We start from the raw sequence: 18,799 nt of genomic DNA, 5'->3' as shown, positions 1-18,799 counted from the left end.
TAGGTGCTTTTAAGAAAATCTTGTTTGGAACACTTACATTCAGTTTTCTAAGTGAAACTACCAATTTTTAAATGTTAAAATGTAAAAACCATTGTGAATGCTAAACAGAACATACCTGCACACCACATTTGGCCTGTGGGCTCAGGTGGGCACCTCTGAGCTAAAGGGGCAGAGATGACAGAGACCAGAAAGGGAAGGGTGGTGAGTGCGTGCGGCACAGGCGGGCCCCGCACTGTTTCTCTTCTGGCAAGAGAGAGCCTCCTGGAGCATTCGGACAGAGGGTGCCTGTGGCTAGGCTCTAGGAAGGATGAGGACTGGTGTAGGTGAAAGTGGAAACGGTGTCGGCCACAGCCAGGTGCTGGGGGAGGGGGGACCCCAGGTTCTCTCTATGAAGCTGGGTAGAGGGGGTGACACCTTGGGGTCAGGGCCCGCTCAGCATGCCGGGCACTGTGTGGTCCAGGCAGGAGGAGGTGAGCAGTGGAGTGGGTGGGCAAATGCCCCATCAGCAGGAAACAACAGGGCGGGGCCTTCGCCTCTGAGTCTGCAGGTGACTCAGCTTAACGGCTCTTCATAAACATTCATCTGAACACAAGAGCTGAGAAGGAAGATGCATATACTAGTACAGTGATGGCGAACCTTTTGAGCTCGGCGTGTCAGCATGTTGAAAAACCCTAACTTAACTCTGGTGACGTGTCACATATAGAAATTTTTTGATATTTGCAACCATAGTAAAACAAAGACTTATATTTTTGACATTTATTTTACATATTTAAATGCCATTTAACAAAGAAAAATCAACCCAAAAAATGAGTTCGTGTGTCACCTCTGACACGCGTGTCATAGGTTCGCCATCACTGTGCTAGTACATGGTGGTCCCGAAGAATTCGAGCAGGGCCTCTTTTGAAAACCAAGGGTCGCAGCCCCGGTATGGGCCTCTGTGGCCTTAGGGTTAGGGCCTCTGACCTGAGGCCTGTGAAGAAGCTGGCTCGCTGCATGCTCATGCCCGTGGGCCGGGGCAGGATAGAATCCCCTCACACCCAGGCTCACGCGGACAGTTCTTGGAGGCTGTGATGGACAGGCAGCTGATCGCAGTGCTGCCCAGAGAGGAACATTAGTGCATTGGCCGACAGCATGGGCTTTGGTGTCACACTGTCTGGCTTTGGCCCTTCCTGTCTTTTGACCTTGGGGGCAGGTTGCCAACCCTCTGGAGTGTCCCTTTCCCCACTTTTAAAACAGCATTGACAGTACTTACATGCAAGGTTTTGGGGAGGATTAAACAGCACATAGCATAGTACCTTGAATAGCATAAGCTCTCAATAAGCGGTTTGTGATAATAATGATATGACTTTCACGAGGGAGTGGTAACACATTTCTGGGAACTCAACAGTTGTTGGGCGGAAGTGTCAACACCATGGTCCTACACAGCTGGGGTAGAGGGGTGACACGTTGGGGTCAGGCGCACTCGGCATGCTGGGGCCCTGTGCAATCCAGGCAGGAGACATCCGTAGGGTAATAATGGGTCACAACATTGCCTGTGCTGTCTGGGACCCATAATCTGGCCACACAGTAGTGAGGAGGCTGCTAGGAGAGCATGCAGCCAGCCCCTCGTTAGTTGTGTGACCTTGTACAGGGACCTGCCTTGCTGAGGACTCTTTAGGTAGCAAGTGATGGAAAACCAACTCAAATTAGATTAAGAAAAACTGGGTAATTGATTGGCTCATGGGCCAAACTGTGGGAGGGAGAGGATGGAACTGGTTGTAAGTGTAATTGGTACTAGAGCAGTGGTTCTCAACCTGTGGGTCGCGACCCATTTGGCGGTGAAACGACCCTTTCACAGGGGTCACCTAAGACCATCCTGCATATCAGATATTTACATTATGGTTCATAACAGCAATATTACAGTTATGAAGTAGCAACGAGAATAATTTTATGGTAGGGTCACAACATGAGGAACTGTATTTAAAGGGCCAGAAGGTTGAGAACCACTGGACTAGAGGCTTACCTGGACTGTTTTTTTGTTGTTGTTTGTTAGTTTGTTTGTTTTTTGTTAATCCTCAGTGGAGAGTATTTTTTTCATTGATTTTAGGGAGTGTAAGGGAGGGAGAAAGGGCAGAGAGGAGAGAGAGAGAGAGAAAAACATCGCTGTGAGAGAGTCACTTAAATTGGTTGCCTCCTGCACTCACCCCAACCCGGGCAGAGAACCTGCAACCCAGGTACATGCCTTTAACCGGAATCAAACCTGCGGCCCTTCCGTTCCAGGGCCGATGCTCTAACCACTGAACATGCCGTCCAGAGCATGGACTGTGTTTAGGTTTCCTTCTCTCTGTGACATCCTAGTTGTCTCTGACTAGCTTCTCTACGGGACAGATTCTGACAAGAGCATGGATTTCGGTGTCACAACATCAGGCCGACTCCTACCTCCATAGCTCTGAGGCCAGAGACAAAAGAAGTTTTCTCTACAGTTAGTTCCCAGGTAAAAATTCTGAGGGCAGGACTCTGATTGGCCTAACTTTGGATCCTGTGACCAACCTTTGGACCAATCACTATATGTTGGAGAAGGAGATAGAGTTACTCAAAGGAAGAGAGGGGCTAGCTACAGGATGGCCACTGGAGGAATTGTTCTGGGCTGGCTGCACACCCCAGTTTGTGTCAGCTACAATACTTCACCTGAGAGCCTTCATATTTTGATGCTGGTATCTGCTCTTGTTTGTGTGTGAAAGTTAAATATGTATATTTAGCACACGCCTGGCACATAGTACTCAAGCAATATGTTCTGTTGTTCTTCTAGCCATATTATTTGTCTTAGCGTGTGTGTATAAGCAGTTCTTTGTCTAAGTCTCTGGAGGGTGGGGACTTCTACTTATTTGAACCCCAACAGCACACAGCACAGTGCCCAACACCTGATAGGTGATCAATAAATGTGGAAGCTGATGGTGACTGTGAGAGAAGCCGGGGGCCAGCATCCCCTGAGATGGGAAAAAGGGAAGACAGCAGATTTCTGTCTGAAATGCCGGCTTTAGGGAAAAGGCAGGGGTGAAAATCAACTCCACTTACAGGAGCCCCAGGAAAGGAAGGGGCTGCCAACAGTTTGCATATTAATTCTTCTGTTCCTTACATAGCATGTGGTTTGGGACTCAAAGAACAAAGACTACCATGTGGGCTGTTGGAGAGAGAGGGAGAGAGAAGATGACTATGCAAAGAACACATCCACCTCACCAGAGCACTGGACCACCCACCCACGCTCTATAAATAACTGGCCCAACCTAAGGCCACACAGCTGACCACACAGCTGAGTATTAATCCCATTAGTGGGAGAGCCAGGTTGGCCCCAGTAGCCAGCAGGTGGAAAGGGAGGAGGAGCAGGAGAGGGGAGGGGGGAAGGAGGCCCTCTGGTGCTGGGAGCCTGGGTCCAAAGCTGGGCCTGAAGACCCAAAAATAAAAATAACATAAAGATGGATGGTCTGGCCGGCATGGCTCAGTGGTTGAGTGTCATCCTATGAACCAAGAGGTCACAGTTCGATTACCGGTCAGGGCACACGCCCAGGTTGCGGGCTCGATCCCCAGTGTGGGGCGTGCAGGAGGCAACTGATCAATGATTCTCTCTCATCATTGATGTTTCTCTCTCTCTCTCTCCTTCTCTGAAACAAATAAAAATATCTTTAAAATAAACTAAACAGAGGTGTGTGTTAAAGATTTTGCCCTACTCACTAATTAATGAGGGAAGCAGGCTGATGTTATGACCTGTTCAAAAGAGAACCCAAAGAACAGAAACATCTGTAGATCAGAAATGCTGAGATGAATGTGCAAATGGAGAAAACATTGGCATCTGGCGGTGGAAGGGAAGACAGGATTTGCATGTCTATAGACGAGAATTGTGCTTTGCTATTAGTCATCTACAGAGCTCTCCGTTGTAAAGAAGTTTCCTAGAATCAGAGTCAGGCGAGGCTGAAGGCATGCGGTGGACAAGGCATAGCTTTCATGGAAGTACGCACGTCTATTCTCTGGGTGCTGGCCTGGACTGGACCCCAGGTAGAGAGGCCTTTTCATGGGTGGCAGGGCATCTGGCTGCCTATCTGACTGTGGCTCCATCCTGCTCCTGGAGCTGGAGGGGTGTCGGTCTCATTCAAGACACACCCTGGGTTCTGGCTGTGACAGTCCTAAGCAACTCAAAGATGGGAACCCCCCTGCTGGGGTCCAACCCCAGCAGGTCCAGGGGTCCCCAAAGGTGTGGACGGAGTCGGTGAAGAAGGAATGACAGAGAGGCAGTGTTCAGGTGATCATCATAGCCGGGTTCTCTTGTCAGGGTCTCCAGCCAGGTTCTGTAGCCAGTTCTCCAGCCAGGTTCTGTCCAGGTTCTCCAGCCAGGTTCAGTCACCAGGTTCTAGTCAGGTTCTCTTGCCATGTTCTATCCAGGTTCTGTAGCCAGGTTCTGTCTCTAGGTTCTTCAGCCAGGTTCTGTCTCTAGGTTCTGTCTCTAGGTTCTGTGGCCAGTTTCTGTCCAGGATCTTTTGCCATGTTCTCTCGCTAGGTTCTGTCTCTAGGTTCTGTCTCCAGTTTCTGTCCAGGATCTTTTGCCATGTTCTCTCCAGCGAAGTTCTTCTGTCTCTAGGTTCTGTGTCTAGGTGCTGTGTCTATATTCTGTATCCTGTTGTCTTGTTACATCTGTATTTATACCAGTTGATTCCAATCCTATCAATCTCTATTCCAAAGGTTAGGGCGTTTCTTATCTCCATTCCAGGGAGTAAAGATTATGTAGCTTAAGCATGATTGTTCGTAGTTAAAGTGATTAATTACCCGCCTGGTACTTAGTTAAGGGGTTTTATTCCCTCCCTAACTTCAGGGGAAAATCCCTACCTGGGGAAACAACCTTTCTCAGAGAGGTGACCTTGGTTAAAACACATAGTGCCAAGAAGGTGAGCAAACATATTAAGAACAGTATGCCATATATGCCAGGTCCCTTGAAACAGCAAGGATGGACTGGCTCCCGGCACCCCCCTCTCCTCCCTTCCCCAAAAGCTAGCCTCAAAAGCAAAGGGATCCTTCCCGCTCTCCCGGACCAATTGCTAGGACTGGAGGGTTGGCTGGGGGCCTGGGTGGAACCTATTGATGGTGTGGGGCGAGGTGGAGCAGGATCTGATCCTGGAGAGCAGGCAGCGAAGAGTCCGCATGAGAAACATCCAAACCTGTAAGAATTTTTATTAGCTTCTTTGTGCCCAATTGACAACAACAGTTTCAATGGATTGAGAAAATGCTCTGGAGAATTTTATAGATTACAATCAAAGGAGGGGACATAAAGGGGGTTACATGAAATCCATTGGTGGTAGACGAAGGAGGCAGGAGAGAGCAACGTGGGGAAACGTCTGCGATGGGATAAAAAATAAAGCAGACACACAGCTCATTCACATCGGCGGGCACAGGGCAGCAAACAGGGAACATTTATAGCACATGAGATGGTATTCGGGAAATAACACAACCATGGGGGAAAGGCTCCTATGGGAGGGACACGTGGGTTTCTTTAGGAAGGCAGACGCTTCTGAGGAGAACTAACGGGAAATAAAGCTGTGGTGATGTTTGTCTATGCAGGTACACGTGGTCTTCCTTTCTCATGGCCATGGCGTTCCCCGGGGAAAAGGATTTATGGGGGCTGGTTTCCCAGAAGCTGCTGCGTTGTCAGATACGGGAATTTCTGAGAAAGCATCTTTCTGCATCTGTGGAATCTCAGATGACCTCAGTGTAAGATAATCTGTACGCCAGCTCTGTGCTTCTGCCTGATTCCCCAGGCAGGCCGGGGCGGGAGCTCAGCTGCAGCCCAGGAAATGAGGGGCTGCATGTGTGCGTGTCCTAGCGGGGCCACGACTCTGTGCCAGCCTCTGGTCTCTGCTTGTGGTGGAAACCCACGTGCTGTGCGTTCTAGGCCCCGTGTGCCCTTGCCAAGGCCCCTGCCGGACCCACTGACGGTCTCCGCTGAGCCCCTCTAGAGAGGGTTCTGAGAGGGTCAGCTCAGGTGACCTGGAGGTTGGAGCGGCTGATCTCTGGGGCCTTGGCAAAAGGTGAACCCTGAGGTGTAGGGTTGGAGGCAGCGACGTTAGGAGGATGATGGGGAGAGTCAACAAGATCTTGTTCCCCAAGAAGAATACGGGGCCTTCCCTTGGAAACCAGGAGAGACGTGCTGGATCATACGAGGAGACGTTGCTTTCTGTAGAGAAAAGTGTACTTTGGAACTGGGTATTCCGCTGCCTTGCCCGGACTGAAATGCGGTTAATTCAGAGGGGTCTGGTTCAGTGCCTCAGCTGCAGCTGTACGACACCATGTGGATGGTGGTGGGAGCAGGGAAGTTCTGCCAAGCTCTGAGGCTCCTGACGTGGAGACCAGCTGCCCCCCAGTTCCTGGCGTCCCTCCTCATGTCCCTGGAAATTTACGGTAACCTGTTCCAGCCCTCTTGGCCAAATTAACTCCTGACCCTTGACCTGTGACCCGTGATTCCCAGTCTTGGCCAGGGCATTCCTCCACTGCGTGCTCACCAAAGACGGTGCCAGGCGGGTCTGCCTTGGGGACTGCTGCTTCCGTGGTGTTGGCTCCACCTCCTTCCTCTCACAGCCTGCCAGAAAGTAGGTGAGGAGGAGACTCGGTGCCTTCTCAGAGGTTCCGGAGGTGCTCGAAGCTGGTTGTGCTCCTGATTGGCTTCTTGAATGTGAGAGCAGCACAGGCCTTGGACGCCTGAGGGCTGTGGTGGAGATAGGGCCTCCCAGGGGGGCCTCCCAGGGGGAGAGACCTGGGCACCGAGCGGCCTTGCTAGGGAGCTGCTGCCTGGCAGACTGGCTGCTGCTGTGGGGAAAGCTGCAGGGGAAAGCGGCGGGCGGCGTTCTCACTTCCAAAGGCTCAGGGGACAGCCAGCCCGAGTTCCGGCCCATGGAGATGAGCGGATGGGCTGCCGGCAGCCTCTCCCTCCCAGGGGCCAGCAGCTCATCCTGGGCATTGTTCGGAGCTGTCATTTGGCTGGGATGTTTAAGCCTAATTCTCTTAGGGGTTTCATGAAGCCAGTACAAGGGTTTCCCTTTGCTCTCCCCCGGGGGGTGCCTGCCTGTGACCATTTCTGATCCCGATTTCCAAGCTAGGGCTGGCCTGGGCGGATCAGAGAGAGGAGATCCGGTTCCCAGGATGGATGGTCCCATTGTGCTAACCCAGGGGGAGGGGCAGACGCTATTAGTGAGGCCCTGCAGCTCTTGGCCTGCTTCTCATTTTTCTTTTGCATGAACCTGGCGTGTGCTATAAATATTCATGCAGCTCCAGACGGTGAGCAAATACTCCCTCCTCATCCCTCGCTCACATGCTGCTGGGCCCTGGATGGACTTGTCTTTCTCTGTGCCTCAGTTTACCCATGTGTACTGGGTCACTTTCCTTAAGGCTTCTTTCAGTCTCAGGGCCAGGGGACCTTTGGAGAGCTTTGGAATGGAAGGGCAGCTGTGTTTAGCATTTGGTAAGTGCCTAGTGTATGCCCAGGATGACAGACAGACTCCTGTTCTAGGAGCTTTGGTCTGGCTGCAAAAACAAGCCTCAGTCCCATGGAATAATCCGGGAACCATTGGAAATAGCGCTGAAGGCGTTTAGAAGAGGTGGCTGTCCCCACGGACTGGGGGAGAGAGCTGAGCCAGCCTTGGGGGGAGGGGGTGTTTGGGGTGGGGCAGAGCAGGTGGAGGAGTGAGGTGGTGGCGGGGGGTGGCATGGCAGGGCTGTGGAAGCAGGAATGGGACGTTGTCCTGGGTGTGCAGGGAAATCTCAGGGACTTAGCTACAGCAGGACATTCTACCAGGCAGCCATGTGGGCTCTTGTGTGGAGGGAATGTATGGAGAACAGAGCCTGAGGGTGGCACCTGGAGCGGGGAGGAGAGACGGACACCAGCAGAAGGTGTGATGGGCCCATGTAAAGACCCAGGAACAGGGACTCTCCAGCTTCCTGGAATGCCTCAAATAGCACCGGCTCATTCCAGTACCTTCCGCATGTCAGGCACAGGGCTGGCAGCTTCACAGACGGGCCCCTTGAGTCCTCAGTGAGCTTGATGTGGGCCACATTCCTTGAGAAGCCAAGTGACTTGTTCAGAACCTGCACAGCTGATAGGTGGCGGAGCCAGGATTGGAACCCAGATCCCTCCGATTCCAAAGTCTGTGCTTCCCCCCACTGTTGCTGCAGCAGAACTTGGGGTGAGCAGCTCTGGGAAGCAGGAGAAGAAGGTCCCTGGGCTCCCAGCCTGGAGCGGGGAGGAGCGCTGCCCCTCAGCAGTCAGGATCCTGCAGCTTCACACCCTTCACCTGTGGCTGGGCCGGCCAGCGGGGCACATGGCGGGAATCTTCTGCTTGCGTGGGGGTGACGCACAATCACTGGGGTGCGGACTCCCTTGGACGTGAGGACAGGGGGATCCTCTTAGGGCCTGGAGCTGGAGCAGAGGGAGGGTGAGAGGAGACAAAGAGGCCTTTCATCGGTCCTCACGGAGCCGGTCTGCAGCCTGACCCCTCTTGGCAGCCCATCTGTCTGGGTGGTGGGCTCCCTGCCCACCCTGTTCCTCACCCCACCCAGCTAGGCTGACACTACAAAGGGGTTGGGCTTGGCTGTGGAGGAGACATTGGCTGGTGCCTCTGCGAGGGTCCTACCGGCTCTGACCCACCGCAGGGCCTCTTTCGGAGCCCTGCCTGGAAAAGCGGGGTGCCCCTTCCAGACCTGGGAGGTTTGGGTGCAGATGGCTGCCAGACCAGGACCTTGGTGGCCTCAGCCTAGGAGGGTGGCCTTCTGTTAGCACATAAACGTATTAACTATTCCTCACAGAGGCTGCTTTCCTGCTCTCAGAGAATGTCGCTTTGCCAGGCCTTTTCCTTTCGGGGCCCGTGAGCCTCCAGAGCAGCTCATCCTCTCTGCTCACTGGATGGGCACAGCCTCCTGCTCCCCTCCTTTTATTCCTCTCTTCTTTTGTTTTCCCCTAAAAAGCTCTCCACTGCTTTTAATGCACTCAGAGACCCCCACCCCGACCCCCAAGCAAAGCAAAAATTCACTTCCTTTAAGGCAGTGGTTCTTAACCGAGGTCAGTTTTGCGACCCAGGAGGTATTTGGGGGCGTTGAGAGATATTTTTTGCTTATCACAGCGGAGGGGGTGGCTGCTACTAGCATCTGGTAGGGGGAGGCCAGGGATGCTGCTGAACATCCTACAGTGCACAGCACGACCCCCAAGCAGAATCACCAGTGCCAAAGCGTCCCCCATGGCCAGGCGGAGAACCCCGCCCCACGGTGCTGGCTCAGTGGCCACACACAGGCATTTGCATTTCCTGACAAGCCCACCGGGCAGAGAACAGGGTCTGACACAGAAGGACGCATGCTGGGGTCCTGGCAGGAGAGACATCATGATGAGTTCCCCTCGTGAGTGAAGATTGCTTGACGGTTCGCAAAGCTCTTTCGTACCCAGCATCACACTGGACATCCTGTCAGACCCCCAAGTCCTGTTCCCGGGGTGGCCTGAGGAGCCACGCCTCGGCTCCCGAAGTGGGAGGCGGCAGTTCCAGACCGACAGGTGCCCCTCACTGACATTTGCTCACCTTCTGTTCGCCTTTGCAAGGTTGGTGGGTCCACACCCAGAAGAGGGGAGCTGGGCGCAAGGGGTGGGATTACCCAGCAGAGCTTGGGTCTTTCCAGGCCTCCATGCTGCCTCTCTGTACACACAGGCAGGCCGACCTGGGGCACCCAGGCTGCTGCCCTGCCGGGAGCTGGTCCATCCTTGCTGTTTCAAGGGACCTGGCATATATGGCATACTGTTCTTAATATGTTTGCTCACCTTCTTGGCACTATGTGTTTTAACCAAGGTCAACTCTCAGAAAGGTTGTTTCCCCAGGTAGGGATTTTCCCCTGAGGTTAGGGAGGGAATAAAACCCCTTAACTAAGTGCCAGGCGGGTAATTAATCACTTTAACTACGAACAATCATGCTTAAGCTACATAATCTTTACTCCCTGGAATGGAGATAGAAACGCCCTAACCTTTGGAATAGAGATTGATAGGATTGGAATCAACTGGTATAAATACAGATGTAACAAGACAACAGGACACAGAACCTAGACACAGAACCTACACAGAACCTAGAGACAGAACCTAGCGAGAGAAGATGGCAAAAGATCCTGGACAGAATCTGGCTACAGAACTTGGTTGGAGAACCTGGACAGAACCTGGCTGAAGAACCCGGCTACAGAACCTGGCGACCAAACCTGGCTGGAGAACCTAGCGAGAGAACATGGCTACAGAACCTGGCTGGAAACCCTGACAAGAGAACCCAGCTATGATGATCACCTGAACGCTGCCTCTGTGTCATTCCTTCTTCATCGACTCCGTCCACACCTTTGGGGACCCCTGGACCTGTTGGGGTTGGACCCCAACACTGCCCTTCGGAACAGGGTCGTAGGGGTGAGTGCTGAGCATTGTGGGCTCGTGAAGGCACTCTGTTGGGTGGGTAGTCTGTTCCCGTGCGCTCTGGAACCACCCTGCACAAGCAGCCTGGGCGTGAGGTGGGCCGAGTGGCTGCGTCCCAGGAGAACCATCCAGGCCACGTGCATGCTCCAGGGAGAGAGCCATGCCTTAAAGAGGCGTCCTAGTTAGAAGGCAGCTTGAAGTGCCAGCCCTTTGAAATATGGGGCCATGATCATGAACTTGTGGGGAGAGGATGGAGAGCTGAGCCTGTGGCAACTGAGAAAGGAGTCAGGGGATTCAGTGTCCTCCTTCCACCACCCAGAGAGCAGCCTCAGCGTCCGCCTCCAAGATCTCACTGGGCCTCAGAGGTAGGGCCTGCCAGTGTGGCACCCTAGTGAGGTCAGTGCCCCCACCCAGGGGAAACCAGGGCATGGTCTGGCTATTGCGTGGGTCAGCCCCAGGCTGAAGGCAGCAGGAATTGCTGATATGCATCCACACACAGAACATGCATGCACATATGTAGTACATGTGTTCACACACATACACATGCATGTGCACACATCTAGTTACCCATATGTGTAACCCAGATGTGTGTGCATAGATGCGTACTCCTTCATGTACCACAGCTAATTAGGCATGCAAACAGAGGAGTTCATACATATGTGTGAGCACATACATAGCACATTTCATAAAACCTAAGACCCCATTGATTGCCAGATGCTTCATTTATTTTTAATATTTTTATTGATTTTTAGAGAGAGAGGAAGTGAGAGGAAGAAAGAGAAACATCAGTGTGAAAGGGGGACACCCATCAGCTGCCCCCCGCATGCCCCCTACTGGGGATGGAGCCCACAACCCAGGCATGTGCCCTGATGGGGAATCGAACCAGCAACCTTTTGGCGCACAGGACAACGTCCAACCAACTGAGCCACACCGGCCAGGGCAGATGCTTTATTTATTTTGTATACTTGCAGAAAATGTGCTACCAATGGAACGCTGATGCGGTTTTCTTATCACTTGCATATTTATTTGTACTTACCACAAGAGCTCTTTTTGCCTGATGTACACTGATGTTTATCAATGAAATGATTGCTCTTATGCGTACATACATATGACAACATGAGGAATTAAGGTACCCCCGTAACTCCTTCACATGCGGGATATTACTCGTCCGAGTCACTTTCAGCCTAGAGCCATCAGAGTATGTTTCTGCACAGTATTGTCCCTGTGCCATGAAGAGCATGGAGATGCGCTGAGTGCTCCACTCTCTTCTCTGGGGCTTTGTCCCAGCCATGGACACTCATGCTGCAAGCTTTGATGTGGCTGCCTTTGTGATATTCCTGGAAGATGGCAGTGGATGTCTTCAGACAACGAGGACTTGCATTCCTTCCCGGGATAGTCCCTAAATGACTCACTGCCTGTAATGTGGAGGGGTTCAGTTGGCCTGGAAAGCCACCAGCAGTAACAGGAGGGTCCTGCTTGCACAGGGAGTGACAACACACCATCACTGTCATTTGGTCTGCAGTCGTAAATGAGGAAAGGAGGGCGACTTAGACTCACGAGATGTTGACTCTCAGGTACCTGGGTGTGGGGCACCTGGACTGCAGTCACCACGTAGGCCTGTTTTCAGAGGGTCAGGGCCGGGAGATAGAAGGGCTGGTCCCAGGGTCGGGACTGAGAAGGGGCAGGGGAGGGCATTGGGGCCATTGCCCTGCCTTCAAGCAGTGCTGCCCTCATTCTGTCCAGGGCAGGGAGTGCCCAGGGAAGGCACCTCGGCAGAGGCTGGGCTGGCACTCTGACTGTGGTTGTGACCCTAGGCAGCTCCTCCATAACGTTGGGCTGCTTTTCCCGCCATGAGGATGGAGATCATGGGCCGTGCTCCGTGGAGCTCCTGGAGGAATGGCTGACTCTAGAACTGGGGATCTCCAAGCTGAGCATCTTGTAGGCCAGGAAGTGAGGACGTGCTCAAAACCCAAAAAGCCAACCAACAAAAACAAACCAAAAATGTGGGGGTGAGTTAAAGGGACACAGGAGCCAACTGAAGGAGCTCCCAGTGGCCAAAGCTGGGACAATTTGAGCAACAGATTAATGGAGCTTTGAATTGTACCCAGAGCGTAAAATAAATACCCACGAGTCCACATGGATACGTAAACAACGGAATGAATAGGTAGAGGGGGGAGAAGAGGCAAAACTCCTGAGCGGAGAATTCCCCACAACCGACGAGACTGCTCTCCAGATGGTTTCCGCTCCTCAGTCCTGGAGTGTGGGCCGTGCAGAGTGACTTCCCTCCAAAGAGCACAGCAGGGAAGGGGCAGGGAGCGCGTGACCGCCCAGTGAAGAAACTGGCAAACGCTCTCAGCAGGTGAGCAAGGTCAGTGTCGTCAGTGATGAGTCGTGTCGGTAGCACGCACCCTGACATAAGAGACAGGAATGGCGCTTCACCTCTGTCTTCCTCCTCCCCCAAACCCACGACCCCTGTCTGACCGGGAGAAAAACATCCGACTTACCCAAATGAAGGACCTAGCCAGTATCGGTGCGGTCATCAGAACCCAGGGAAGTCTGAGAAATGTCAGAGGGAAGAAACAGCTTGGAGCAGGCCAAGGAGATAGGATGACTAAATGTGTCCTGAAGGGGATCCCAGAGCAAAAAGGAGAAAAAAAAAAAAAAAAAAAAAAAAGGACATCAGGGGAAAGGGAGGGGCACCGGAATAAAATATGAACTTTAGTTAGTGGTGACGGTCAGACCTGGTTCGTAGGTTGTGACCAGTGTAGTCGAGTAGTGGCAGGCGGTAACAATGGGGGAACTGGGTGACTGCACCAGTGCATGTGGGAATCCTCTGTATTATCCTTGCACTTTTCCGTGAATTTAAAACTACTCTAAACTTAAAAGTTTGTTCATTAAAAAGAAAAGAAGGGATAGTACTCCCTTCTGGGCAGGTTGCCGGGAGGGTTCAGTGGGTGCTGCAGGCAGCTGTGGGCTGAGCCCGCCCTGAGATGATGGCTCGCGCTCTTCCCCGTTGGTGCACAGGGTGGTCTTGGACCCCAGGTCTTGCTTTCTCAGGCCTGCCCCTCCTTGTTTGAGACCTTCCAGAACCGCCTGCCACGAAATAGGTGCACCTTCTGCTCCCTGCCTCCTCGGGAACAACGTTCCCTGGGAGTGAGGAAACGTGGGATTGGCTGGGACCGTTCTCTGCTGGGTCCCCTGTCCCTGCCCCACCAGGGAGAAGCCCATCTTGGCTGGGTCCAGAGGGAAGGCTGCCAGCTGCCCTCCCGTGAGCTGCCTGGGCCTGGCTCCCCCTTCCAGCCGCAGGCACCCAGAGTCTGACCCTCCCTTTGGGCAGGAAAACGGATTTAGAGCTCCCACTCCAATAGTCCCTCCTTCCCTTCTCCCTGCTCCCCGGGCTTGGCCACAAGGTCCTGGCCCTGAGGGTTACAGGAGGACAGGGAAGGGGTTCTTGTAGCGACTCCCTGGCTGACAGCATTGCCTGGTTACTGGGTGTGGAAACCTACCTCCACCCTGGCATCTGGTCCCAGCAAAGCCTTTGTGTGATTCAGAAGTTGGGTGCATGCAGGAGAGAACATTAGAAAGTTGGTTCTAGAAGGTGCAGAGAATGTGGTTGAGACACCAGGAGGGCCAGCCTCTCTTTCTGACCCGTCTCCTGCTGAGCTGCCTCCTTGCCCGTTGCTTCCTGGCCTCTGGGCAGTTCTCTCCTTCCCATCCCTGACTTAGAACCTCCCCCCCCCCCCGCCCACCCTCCGCCACACTCCTGCCCCTCCATAGCCTGCCCTGCTTAAGGCTCACCAACCCCGACTCCTTTGGCCTGCTCCAAGCTTACCTCCATTGAACTTTCTCTTCAGATCTCACTCTGCATCTCATATCTTCTCAGTAAGACTGTAAATTACTTGAAGACAAAGTCTCTTTCATAGTCCCGCCTTGACAAGGGGGGCGGCCTTTTCTGAAGTAAGGATGAGGAAATTCGGACTGAAGGGCACAAGTGTGCTGATGGAGACAGAGTGTCTACCGTCGGGGCTGCCTGGCAAACCCCAGGCCCCCAGGAGCTCAGCTTCTCTCTGTTGCCCACTGATGCCATGGTCAGCTGAGCCAGGCTTATGGGCTCAGGTGACCAGGGTGCCTGAAGGCCTGCCTTCCTCCTCTGAGTTGTAAATCCCCTCATCTTCTCTCCCAGATCAGAGAAAGCCCACCCCAGCGAGCCGGCCGCAGGAGCTGGTTCTGGAGAGCAGCTGCGTGTAGTGTCTGAGTCACAGAGATCTGAGTTCTAATCCTGGTCCTCCCACTTCCAAGCTTATGGCCGTGGGCAAGTTGTTTAACTTCTCTGAGTCCCGGCTAGTTGGCCTATGAGAAGGGAATCATTCCTGTCTCCATAAGGGTGTCGGGAGATTGTATGCAAAGCCCTCAGCACAGCAAAGCCTGGCACGTAGAACGTGTTCAGTAAATAGTATGTCGCTCATCCCTTCAGCCCCAGCACTCTCTAGCCACCACTTCCTTCACTCGTTGTGTCTCCGCTTGGACGGAGAGAGTCCTGACGTTGGCTTGTTTTTCTGGTGCACACCCAGTGGGCATCCCAGGCCAATAGGATGCCGAACCCTAACCTGGGAGCCTTGGCAGACCACCTTGAGCTTGGCGGTGTCATGGCAGCAAGGAGACCAGACACACGGTTCTTTTCTGCCCGGTGGGTGTGTCTTGGAGCCGTCACGCTTGTGCCCACTGCCATGCGAAGCAATTCCCGTTCCCCCTGAGCTGCCTCTCTGGCCGTTGGGAGGCTGGCAGAGCCAGGCCTTGGGTGCACAGCCAGGCTGGAGCCTGTCAGGGAGCTGCCTGTGTGTGTTCCAGGGGCTGGGGCTGGGCCTCTCAGGTAGCTGCATTTATTGACTGTGGCTCCAGCACCCACTTGGCACTGTAGGTAGAGCCCGTGTGCCAGGCGGCTTCCGTAGTTCCGGTTGGACGTGGTAGCCCTGACCCACCTCCTCCTTGGCCTGCTGAAGGCCTCAGGGTAAGTCCAGCTGGATCTAAGCCCTGAGGTCCCTACTCACAGCGGACAGGGGTGAGTGCAGATGAGCCTGCCAGGGCCCGAGAGGCGGGCCGGGCCAGGAGACTTGGCATGGCAGGGCCAACCCCACCTCTATTCTAGAGGGGGACTAAGGGAGGAAAACAGAGCTACTTTATTTTTATTATCTTTATTTAGTGCGAGAAAAGACCAGACTGTCTCATTGCTGAACCCTGCTCCTATCACAGCCTCAAAACTATTCATTCATTCTTGTATCGTAGGCCACTTTTTCTGGATTTGTTTTCCATCTTCCTGTCCTACAGATCCGTTAGTGGGGTCTGTGTAACTAATCCAGTGTTTTGTGTGTGTTTTTTTAAGTTTGCTAATGCCTTCATTTCATCATGGTTCTTTAAAAAATAGTTTGCTGGGCCCAGGATTCTAGGTTGACGGTTTCTTTGTCTTGGTGTTTTGATGGTGCCACTTCAGTGTCTCCCGTGTTACTGTTGCAAACCTGTCCTCACCCAACGGTCACTCCTTGGTGAGTGCCTGCCTTCTCTCTTGCTGCTTAGAAGATTTTCTCTTCGGCTGATGTGAGCTTGGAGAGAAGTCCCCAGGAGACTGGCCACCATCTGTCCCCGGATGGAGCATTTGGCCTGCTGAGTGTGGGGACAGAAGAGAGTAGTAACATGGCAAGATTCTGGCAGCAGTTTGCCCGGTCCATTTTGGAGAGAGATGAAGGCGGGAAGGAAATGGTGTTGGGTACTTCCAAATGCCAGAGGCCCTGCAGATGTACCCCTCCCCCAACATATCCCAGTGACCACTCTCCCCCCTCCTCTGGGTGATGGTGGCTTTACATGTGTCTGTGTGGGGCACAGATGTGGCTGTACAGAGTGTGTTGCCCATGACCCCACCTTGGTCTTCATGCCACTAGCAGCGGTTCTCAACCTGTGGATCGCGACCCCTGAAAATACATCCTGCATAATCAGATATTTACATTACCATTCATAACAGGAGCAAAATTACAGTTATGAAGTAGCAACGAAAATAATTTTATGGTTGGGGGTCACCACAACATGAGGAGCTGTATTAAAGGGTCGCGGCATTAGGAAGGTTGAGAACCACTGCATGTCAGGCAGGTCTGAGACACTGACCCCACCCCCTTGTAGAAGGAAGACCATGTTCCAGTGTTGGAGGGGCTGAGATGTTGAAGTTGTTTAAAAGTCATTCTGTCGCAGATCAATGATCATTTCTGCAGATCAGCGAAGAATCATTAGGTTGGAATTCTGTTAGGGAGAAAGTGTGTGTGTGGCCGATTGGATCTCACATTTTCTACACCTCGGTTCTAGGATGAGTCAGGAGCATGTGGGTTGAGAGGGCATCATCTCTTTATGCATTTGAACACTCTGCTTCCACGATGGTGGGGAGGAGAGGAAGGTGGAAGGAAGCACCGCCACCCATTGGACTTCCCATCATTCCCCGTGGCGGGGATTTGGGGGGATCTGCTGTCCCACAGCGGGTAGCAATCTTTAATCTCAGTTGGGTCCAGACATGGATGCCAGGCAGACCCTGGTGGAAGCCTCATGCTCACAGCTCTTAAGTCTGCATGCTCCTGAGTTGGGGCAGCTGCCAGTTCTGGGCACTGAGAGAGTGGGCGGGGGCTCTGTGATGCCTGCCACTTCTGCTGCTGCAGCCTGCACCCACAGCCTGGCTCTGTCCTTGGCTGTCCCAGGAGGGGTGTGTCAGCACAGGAGCAGGCCTCCAGCCCCCCTCCCGGCTCTCCCCTCCCCAAGGGACTCTCACATGTAAGGTTGGCCTCGATGCGCCTCTCCATTTGGTGGACAGCAGTTCCTCTGTGGGTTGTAGGCCGGTTACTTTGCTCATGAGCTGAAGGGCTTGGAGACACAGAAGTGGTAAGAACAGGGGAGTGGAGAGGACTGCGATTTTTGATCAACTGTGCAGGCATTGCCCCGTAGTTCCCTGGGCTAAGGGACGAGGGAGCTATCCAATGCAGTGCTCCTCAAACTTGACCATCCCTGAGGAGCACGGGGGAGCGTGTTCAAATGCAGACTTTGACTTGGGAGTGGGCCTGAGACTCTGCATTTCTAATGAGCTCCCATGTGATGCCGCTGCTGCCGGTCCAGAGTCCTACTGTGCTTCCCCCTGGGTTTGGCCTGGAGGAGCGCCCAGGCACCACAGGGCAGACGAATGCTTCCAGTGCCACTTGGAAAGGTGCACAGGATGTGAGAATGAGCGACCTGACCCAGATGACATTCCAGAAGACTCTTCAGAGATGTGGAAAGATGGGAGCCTTCACCAGGGTGGCTGGGACCAGGCCCCTCACACTTTGGCTCCGAGGAGAGAGCTCCTAGTTGGATTAGAATTTGAATCCCAGCTCTGCAGCTCCTTTGCTGCCTGGCCTTGGGCAAGTCATTTTGCCTCTCTCTGCCTCAGTTTCTTCATCTGTAAAGTAGGGATAAGAACGCCTGCTCCAGAGGCCGTGGTGAGGGTGAAATGGGATAAGGTGTGTCAGGTACCTGGCCCAGTGCCTGTTTCATAGTAGGCCCTTCATGACCCTCTGTGTCCCCTAAAACTGCACACTCGTCTCTCCTTGCAGGTGAATGAAATTTACCATGACGAGTCCCTGGGGACACACATCAACATTGCCCTCGTCCGCTTGATCATGGTTGGCTACCGACAAGTAAGCCCCCTTGTCAGCAGGCAGGCTTTGGAGAGAGAAGGGGTGTGGGGCCATTGCATCATCCCAGCTACGGTGTCAGGAGGGGGGCAGTATCTAGGGAACATTTTGTCTCCTGAGTCAGAACCCTGAGGCTTCAGTGGCAGAGGCATTGGGGATGGTGAGCAGGGACTCCAGGTTCCCTCCAATAGGTTACACGGACAGTCCTTTATCCTTCCAGCTGAAGGTCCCTCCCCTTGAGGGCTTGATGGGGAAGTTGGGGCTGGGAGAGGGGCAGTGACCAAGCAGGTCCTGCTATGGTTGGGCCGCGGGCCCTGGGCTCTGCCATCACAGACCAGTTGCTTATTCTCCCCTAAGTGGGGGTAGCAACACATTTTCCTCCAGGGGCTTCTGTGAAGATTAAATAACAGTGAATATATTAGAGGAAACGCTCAGACCCACCTGCCTGCCGGTTGGCTGAGGGATTAGAGGTCATGTGTGACCAGTTCTTAGCAGACAGGTGTCCCCGTGCAGGGCTTGGTACATGCACATTCCCTGAGGTAGGAGGGAATGCCAGCAGCAGCCAGAGTCAGTGACCTTGGGGCAGCTAGTGACCTTGGGACAGGCACTGCAGTCCCGTGGGCCTCAGGGTTCCCCTCTGCCAGGGGAGGGGAGTGTCGGG

The 18,799-nt window shown here is 53.4% G+C and overlaps 1 protein-coding gene across 5 annotated transcripts in view; it reads left to right on the top strand.

The window, feature by feature from the left end:
* ADAMTS14 (ADAM metallopeptidase with thrombospondin type 1 motif 14) overlaps window positions 1-18,799 on the top strand; it is a 77,393-nt gene that overhangs the window by 29,942 nt on the left and 28,652 nt on the right. For all 5 annotated transcript variants that reach the window (XM_059662474.1, XM_059662469.1, XM_059662473.1 and 2 more), the window contains exon 5: window positions 18,058-18,141. In XM_059662474.1, the coding sequence (XP_059518457.1) occupies window positions 18,058-18,141 (84 nt within the window). The remainder of the gene's footprint in view (window positions 1-18,057; window positions 18,142-18,799) is intronic.

Source organism: Myotis daubentonii, chromosome 13 (assembly GCF_963259705.1).
Source record: "Myotis daubentonii chromosome 13, mMyoDau2.1, whole genome shotgun sequence".
NCBI lineage: Eukaryota > Metazoa > Chordata > Mammalia > Chiroptera > Vespertilionidae > Myotis > Myotis daubentonii.
The sequence above is the reverse complement of the archived record's forward strand: the minus strand, read 5'-3'. Positions and strand labels throughout refer to the sequence as shown.